This window comes from Anolis carolinensis, chromosome 3, assembly GCF_035594765.1.
Source record: "Anolis carolinensis isolate JA03-04 chromosome 3, rAnoCar3.1.pri, whole genome shotgun sequence".
Classification (NCBI taxonomy): Eukaryota; Metazoa; Chordata; class Lepidosauria; order Squamata; family Dactyloidae; genus Anolis; species Anolis carolinensis.
The window spans coordinates 177,337,315-177,346,068 of record NC_085843.1 but is presented as its reverse complement, the minus strand read 5'-3'; the positions used below and the strand labels follow the sequence as shown (position 1 = coordinate 177,346,068).

The window sequence follows — 8,754 nt, the reverse complement described above, 5'->3', positions numbered from 1 at the left end:
AGGTCAGCAACCCAACCTTCAAGTCACTTAGCCCACTACACCATCTGGGGGCTCCGGTATCCTTGAAGTGAATGGCTTGACTTTGAAGGAGCTGGGGGTGGCCACACCCGACAGGGAGCTCTGGCGTGGGCTGGTCCATGTCACGAGTTGGAAGCGAGTGAATGAATTAAAAAATAAAAAAAGAAAGATCTATTGTCAAGAGGTTACAACATGATGCAGGCATCATGAAAGGATATACACTGTACACTGTGGGGTTGCTCCTGGATGTCTTCATAATGTTTTTTCACCTTTAGGGCTTATCGTGATTTAGCCTTGCATTAAGGAAGTGTCGGAAACGACTGAACGAACAAACAACAAAAAGAAAAGTCAGGAGATGCTTTGGAGTTTGGCCAAATCATAGAGCCTTTCAGGACAAGTCTGAAAGTTCCAGGCTCCTGTTTGTCCCGGTGTAGTCTGTGTAAATAATGCCCTAGTCTGCTTTAATATCTTGATGGAAGAGAACAGCCATTAAGGAAATATCAATATAGTTCATGTATCCCTTGCAAAATTACTGCTATGATTTACTATCATAAATAGTAAGTGTTTCCTAGGAAAACAGAGACTCAACATGTTGAAGTAAATGTTTATTTTACAAAATTTAAAAAATACAGTGTTTTTTGAGCTTCATTATATTTCCATCACCACTCACTACTGTTTTGTCTTCAAGTACCCAGTTGATAGCTTATGCCAAATTAAGGAATCCACATTTCTCTCCTTTCATTTTTTTTTTTTCATGTCAGGAGCAACTTGAGTCACTTTTGGAATGAGAGAATTGGCCGTCTGCAAGGACGTTGTTCAGGGGACGCCCAGAAGTTTTGATATTTTTACCATCCTTGTGGGAGGCTTCTCTCATGTCCCCGCATGGAGCTGGAGCTGATAGAGGGAGCTCATCTGCACTCTCCCAGGGTGGGATTCAATGAAACTTCCTTTCAATGAAACATTCTTATAAAAACAAATTGTGTGATAATATTAGAATGGCATGTTGGTGTGTGAAAGTGGGATTGGTACACAATTTACAACCCCTTCAATTAAACTGTAGCATTGGAGCAATTCAAGCCATACACTTAAATAGTAAAATACTTTTATACATCATGGTGGATTTCAGTGACAGACTTTCAAAGTTCAAAAGCTGTCATACTGGCAAAATCAAGAACCTGTGTTTTTTCCTCTGTTTGTCTTATGCTCAAAGGCTGTTTCACGTATATTACATGTATACCTAGAAAAAAAAACATTATTCATGAGGTAGTCATGTGGGTGTTTCTACAATGACTGTGGCTTTAAATCTCCCTTGCACCCTTGCATGAGAAACATAGAGCCTTTCCAGACAAGAAAGAAGTATGAAAGTCCTAAGTTTTGCTCCTGTACATTTTATTTTGGAGCTCGACATAATCCCGCCCCCTTTTTTTTAAGGAAGGACCCGAAAGGACTTTTCATTCCCAGTCCCCAGATCAGTTTAATTTAACCCACTACAGGTTGGGTATCCATCACCCAAAATGCTTGGGACCAGAAGCCTTTTACTTGTTTTTGGATGTTGGAATGTTTTGCATACACATACATACACATATTCTGAAGGTAATTTTGTGCAATATTTAAAATTTTGTACATGAAGCTAAGTTTGTGTACCATCAGATAGCATAGGTATCATTATCCCAGTCCCCTAGCTGGGCAGTTTTGGATTTAGGAATAAGGGATGCTTGACCTGTATTTCCTGATTTGAAATATGCTTCCTCATTTTGTTATACCAGAACTAAGATGGCTATTACTAAGAAATCCAGGCTGTATCTACACTGCCATATAATCCAGTATCTGAGCCCAGATTATCTGCTTACAACTAGATTATGAGTCTATACAGCCATATAATCCAGCTCAAATCAGATAATCTGGATTAGAAACTGGATTATATGGCAGTGTAGAAGGGGCCCCAGTGACTGATTTCAAGATAGCAGATTCAACAGAGATTAAGTGGAATGCTTGAAAGAAAATGATCATAACTTTTAAATAGTGAAAGCACTTGAAAACATGGATTGTAAATCTCGAATAATAATTTAAAAGGGCTCAATGGAAGTGGTCAAAGCCAATTTCTGAAAAGCTACCTGAGTTTAGATGAGACATGGGATTAGAGGATGAAGACGCAAGGCAAAAAGGACAGAAAATTAAAATATTTCAAGAAAGAATGTGGATTCAAAACCATACAGGAAAAATCAAAAGGAGCATCTCAATACTTCCAGAGCCTTTCCTCCTTTCTGGATAAATTCTGATGCATGTATAACAGAATACAGGAGACTGTATCTTTGAGACAATAGTTTTGGTTTTTTACACTCATACTGCAGAGCAAGTTTAAGTTAAATTTCGCTTTAGCTTTGTGTATGGACAAAGGCTTGATTTGGATTAATTTATACCAGCAGAGGTGTTAAACTCAGAGTGTGCACACATACATTTGCCACGGTGGTTCTCAACCTGGGGTTCCCAGATGTTTTTGGCCTACCACTCCCAGAAATCCCAGCCAGTTTACCAGTTGTTAGGATTCCTGGGAGTTAAAGGCAAAAACATCTGGGAACTCCATGTTGAGAACCATTGATCTAGCACCTCCAAGTGATCTTTTAAAGGCACACCCTTCCTAAAGGGATCTTGCTTTCAATCTCAGACGGTGGCATGCCTGCATTCTACACCTATCTTTCAAATCTTCTGGCTAGGAAGGGAATTCAGCTTCACATTCTTAAAAAAGAGTCAGCCTAAGAGTTATGGCATGCAGAATATTTAAACAGAATCCTGACTTTATGCACCAGGAAACACCCTGGATTTCCTGCTGTTTTGATCCGGGCTTTGCCATCACACATGCTGTAAAAGGCCTTTCTTGAAGTTCAAACATGTGCTGCAAAAGGCCTCCCAGGACATCAGGTGAAAAACAGGGCAAGGAGCAGTGTCAGCAGTGACAATGACAACCATATTTTCACAGAGCAATGTGTTTGTACAACTGTTTAAAATCCCCAAGCACCTGGATGGTACAAAGAAGGATCAACACAACCTATGTTGCTGGGGAAAGAATGGCAATTGTGGTGCGTTCAAGCTTGCATCCAGCCAAATCCTTTTGGATGCAATCAGGTTTTAACCAAGGTATCTGCAGTTGTTTGACCTCTTCTGGAGCCGTGAGGCTGGAGGACAACTTTGAATAGAGAGGCAGCCTGAAGCAAATCCTGGAGTCCATCTCTCTGGAGACTCCTGTGTAGTGAATGCTACAATCCTCTGTATGAAAGTGCAAAAACCCGCTCTCCTCAAAAGTCCAGCTGCAGCGCTGCCAATCAATTTTTCAGCACCTGGTGAAGGCTTTCCCCATTTCTTGCCCTTCCCATCAGATCAAGAGGGGAATGACCATAAAGAATAGGTACAGCTTCACATGGACGACGGGACTGTTCTCTTGAGTTCCCAGCAGCCACCTGTCCATTTAAACACTTGTGTCGCCATTTAGGCGCTTTTCCTCTGCAGCATTTCCTGCTTCTCGCTGAGGCTGTGGTTTTTTAAGATTGTATTTCCCACATTTTTGTGTTGTGTAGTACTTATAGTAGACTACAGCAAACATAACAGCAAGAATTGCCAAAGCGACCATTGGCAAGATAATTACAGGGAAGTTGGATTGAAAAACTGAAAGAAAGAAAAAAATGAAAACAATGTTAGGTGTCTTGATAATTCCCAGAGCTGCAATTCTACAATCGTGATTAAAAAAAACAAAAAAACATTTGTTTTAAAGAGAAAGATTTGAGTCCTCACAGCTGATACTTGTGAATTACAAAATTCCAAACACTTTAATTAACAAATCAGCATACATTTTTGAGGAAGCACCACATAGAAGCATACAGTGGCTATCCTGATTTTTGCTTTTATTTATTTCATGTCAAAAGCATTGCATAATAAATAAGTTTAAAAGTGATATAGGAATCACAAGCAGCTAAATAGTTTTAGACCAAAAGAGGGCAATAGCGACTGCATTGTCCATAGCTTTAAACAATTCCTCCTCTGTACATGAGGCAGGACATTGTGGACAAGCATACATATGCAGAGTTGTTTGTTCTGCTCCACAGTCACACAAGGTAGAGGATCCCTCCAGGTAGTGCCTGATTTTTGCTGATTCCCCACAAATAAACTCAGGGTCCAGCTGCAATGAATGTAGAGTGGTGCCACTTTAATTGCCATAGCTCAATGCTATGGGATCCTGGGGTTTGTAATTTGGTGAGGCATCAGCATGCTGAGAGAAAAACAAACAGTAATTCCCAGGATTCCATACCAAAGTGGTGCAAAACTGCATACACAATACAGTGTAGATTTAGCCTCAGTCTCCACAGCTAGTCCTTTCTTTGAAGTTTCTTATTTTTTTTAACCAAAGTTTCTGGTGCTTTCAGGCAATTGTCATATAATTATATGAATAATTTGTGCACATGTACAGAATTTTGGCAGAGGAATATGCTGCCCTGGAGTGTAGTGGAATCTCCTTCCCTGGGGGCAGGAAGGGGTTTAAGCAGAGGCTGGATGGCCATCTGTTGGGGATGTGTTGACTGTGTGTTCCTGCATGGCAGAAGGGAGTTGGACTGGATGGTCCTTGTGATCTTTTCCAGTTCTATGATTCTATGGCCCCTCCCATTCAGCTGTATAAAATCCAAACTGAACTGGATTAGTAAGTGTGGACTCACATAGCCCAGTTCAAAGCAGATATTGTGGATTATCTGCCTTGATATTTTGGGTTATATGGCTGTGTGGAAGGGCCATATGAATTCCAAAAGCTGCTTTTCACATAATTATAGATAACGGAGTTCTTGCTCACCTATAAAAGGAGGCATAGGTTCTTCAGAGTTCTGGACTTTAGCTTCCATAATTCCTCATCACTAGTCATGCCTAGGTGAGTTTAATGCGAGTTTAAGCCCCAAATATTTAGTCTATAGATTCCAAGATATCCACTGGAGGGTCCCAGAACTTGTAATCTAGAAAAGCATCTTTCCTAAGCTCTACCTCTGAAGCTGAAGAGGTGTGACTCCAAATAGGATTGCTGTTTGGCAAAGAATAGGTAAGCCATGGCTGGAGCTCTAAACTCTAACAAGCTCTAAACTCAAACAGAACAATCAGCTCTGGTTCACAATTATTGATTGGATGCTCTTAGGGCCCTTTTTCTCAGAACATCAAGGCAGAAAATCCCACAATATCTGCTTTGAACTGAGTTGTCTAAGTCCACACTCAGATAATGTGGGATTTTCTGCCTTGATATTCTTGGATAAAGGGCTGTGTGGAAACGCCCTTAGATACATTCTCAATCTTTCTGAACTGGGCCACAGTTGAAAATCACTGGTCAGGATTTCTATTTAGTCCCTTTGAAATGAGTTGATTAAGCTATCAATTGAAACTTGCATTTTAAAACAGTAAAATAATGAACCCCACTCAGAAACAGGAGAACTCCGGACAGCAAACAAACAAATGCCAGTAAATACCTCCCAAACAGAGGATGCCACTAGGCAACAGAGACCAGTGTCTCTATGCAGCAGACACTCTCACTGATTGAATAGCAGCTTCAATGCTATTCAAGCTTGCTAATTGCAACATTCAGACTTGATTTAAACTGACATAGGTTCTTTCTTCCACCCTGGACATTCCAGAGATATATGCACTCCACTTGCTTCACTGCCAACAGAACCTCTAAAGATGCCAGCCACAGATGCAGGCAAAACGTCAGGAGAAAATGCTGCTGGAACATGGCCGTACAGCCCGGAAAACTCACAGCAATTCAAACTTAAAAGACTTTTCTTCATTGGCTATGTAATACAGGACAAAATATTTTTCTAAAAAGTATATTCAGAGTAAGGATCTTAACTTACATTCAACAACTATGGTCACAACCTTCTCATCAAAGCCATGTGGATTAGTGGCACAGCAGTGAACCATTCCATCATGTTCTCTGGTGATAGGTATTGGTATCCCAATACTATAAGATGTGCCATCTTTCTTGCATTCAACAGTTGGTGGTGGGTTTCCATAGGCTGAACAGGTCAATGTTTCCATGTCGCCCTCCTTCCATGTTAACCTATCAGGGCAAGAACCATTCATCCTGGGACCATCTGGAATGGAAAGGAGGACCTTCATTTATTTTTCTTTAAGTGCAACATATTAATAAAAAACTTTATTTCTAACCTACCCTCTCACCCTGAAGGAACTCATCCATTCTCATGGTACAAATCTGCTACAGAAATGGTCATAACTTCACACAGAGCAGCATGCACTGGATGCTAACAGATCATGAGACATTGGCTTGAGTGTAAAAACTACTAAGACACAATTACTACTACTAAGGAAACAATTAGGGCCAGCTAGCACCTCCCAACAAAGGATTCCCCCAGGCAGGAAGCAGCCAGGCTTTGAAGTTGCAAGGCCATTCAATGCTAATCAGGGTGGCCAACTGCAACATTCACACTTTCCTCAAATAGACAAGAGTTCTTTTTCACACCCTGGACATTCCACAGATATATAAACCCCACTTGCCTAGTTTCCAACAGACCTCGCAACCTCTGAGGATGCCTGCCATAGATGTGGGTGAAATGTCAGGAGAGAATGCTTCTGGAAAATGGCCATATTGCCTGGAAAGCTCATAGCAACCCAGTAATTTTACATCAATATTTTAACAGTGTTGTGCATGAAACAATGTTTCTACAAACTGAACTATCAGAAAGCAAAGGTGCCACTACCTTAGCCATCCATTTGAACAATATTGGATTTTTAAGCATTTTGGATTTGGAATTCTGGATGAGATATTAAACTTGTGGCCAATCTTTATACAGTATTGGGAAAATGGTACAAGACAAATGGGTTATGATCATCACTACCCTTTGATTATCCATGAAGTGGCACAATTGAAATGCAGGTCAACCACTTTGATGAGAACCAAGTGTTTAAATGAATGCAAAGCTACTTGACTTCCCTGATTCACTCCAACATGTAAATAATATATAAGCCAATGAATCCAAATGTAATGACACTGTCATTTTGTCTTCAAATAGCAAGTATTCTGAATCTCAAGACATTTTAAAGAATACTTGGAACGTGCCCTACTCACAGAAGACAGTGAGACTTTTAGCAGTGTGTTTCACAACATGCTTCCCATCAATCATCCACTGCACTTTGCACACAAATTCCCTCCCATCATCCTCTTTGTGTGTTTTCACTTCATGTTGCACAAAAAGGTTGTCCAAGTCTCTGGAAGGTAGAATTTCTCTGTTATTTTTAAGCCGCATGACAACCCTCGGGGACACAGGACCATCAGAGGTACAGTTGACCATCACCATGGAACCAGCAACGACTTCTGAAGGGACAAGGTGCAGGACAGGCTCAGGTAAACCTGAGGGTGAACAAACAAGAACAGCCATTATACATTAGATATCTTGACAGAGTGCAATTACTACTTGCCTACAGCTCAAAACCTACAGTTTAAGAAATAGTGGCCTAGACCAGTGTTTCCCAAAGTGGGCGACATTGCCGCCAATTGCACCAATTGGGGGAAAGTGAATAACAATAAGGGAGAGGTAGAAACATAAAGAAAGAAGAAAATTTTGAACAGTTTTTCATCTTTTGTGTAACAGAATTAAAGTTTTCCAAATGGGCACAGAAAATACAAATTATAGCCCAGTTTGCTAGTATAACTGAATTACTGTGCCACGAAATTATGCGTGTCTAAAAAGTATGTTACCAACATGAAATTTTTGGAAAGCTCTGTTTTAGGGAGTTTGGCACACTCTACATCCCCAGCACAAATGCTAGTTTGCAGCATTGTCCCTAAAAACAGTGCTTGGGACTTGGAACGGACTTCGCCCACACTGGGCTGTCCCTGTGAGGAAAAACACACCTCTTCTTACTTTTCACAGATGAAAACTGATACGCCAAAGTGTTGCTTGGCCACTGCAATTTGCCCTTGCCCAAGTCAATTGGGAACTTCCAATTATCCCCCCCTTAATTAAATAGGGTACAAACTACTTCTGAACTTTGAAATCAGTTTGCAACACCTGAAGTGAGCTGAGGACAAAAGGGGGAAATGGGGGAGGAGGAGAGAAGTTGGGACACTTTAAAATCAGCCCAAAAGGTGGGCAGAGGATTTACTTGGGACAGTCTCTGTCAAATTGGGTCAGTTGGGGAGCATTAAAGCATGGCATGATGAAGCCTCTCAAGCCCCTGAACCAAATGGTTGAGTGCATCTGCTTATCTGGATGATGGGATCGGTGGGATGTGAACCCATCCTAGAATCTTGAATTAATTCTGTTCCTTTCATTTAGATTACTTGGGGGAGGCCCAAAGGGGACCCTAGTTCAATCTCTACTGAGATTAATTTAGGGTGGCTTATTTGACTAAAAGCCTTTGTTAATCAGACAAAATTCTTAACCTGACCCGCTTTGTTGCTGACTTAAATGTTAGGTTCATTTTAATATTGGTGTAGCTTTTTTCTGGCTTCTTTCCCTAGCAGCCTACCCTCAAAAAGAAATTGAGTCCAAATAACAAAAGTACAGTAGAGTCTCACTTATCCAACACTCGCTTATCCAACGTTCTGGATTATCCAACGCATTTTTGTAGTCAGTGTTTTCAATAAATTGTGATATTTTGGTGCTAAATTCGTAAATACAGTAATTACTACATAGCATTACTTCGTACTGAACTACTTTTCTGTCAAATTTGTTGAATAACATGATGTTTGGG

General features: G+C 40.6%; 1 protein-coding gene across 1 annotated transcript; it reads right to left on the bottom strand.

Moving 5' to 3' along the window:
• Nucleotides 1–608: 608 nt before the first annotated feature.
• On the bottom strand, nucleotides 609–7,473 carry LOC134297671 (intercellular adhesion molecule 5-like). Its single transcript, XM_062975844.1, has 3 exons — nucleotides 7,127–7,473; nucleotides 5,895–6,134; nucleotides 609–3,678 (listed from the first exon to the last, which is right to left on the bottom strand). Exons 1-3 carry the CDS (start codon nucleotides 7,434–7,436, stop codon nucleotides 3,482–3,484), a joined length of 747 nt encoding a protein of 248 aa, XP_062831914.1. The 5' UTR covers nucleotides 7,437–7,473; the 3' UTR covers nucleotides 609–3,481.
• Between the last annotated feature and the right edge of the window lie 1,281 nt (nucleotides 7,474–8,754).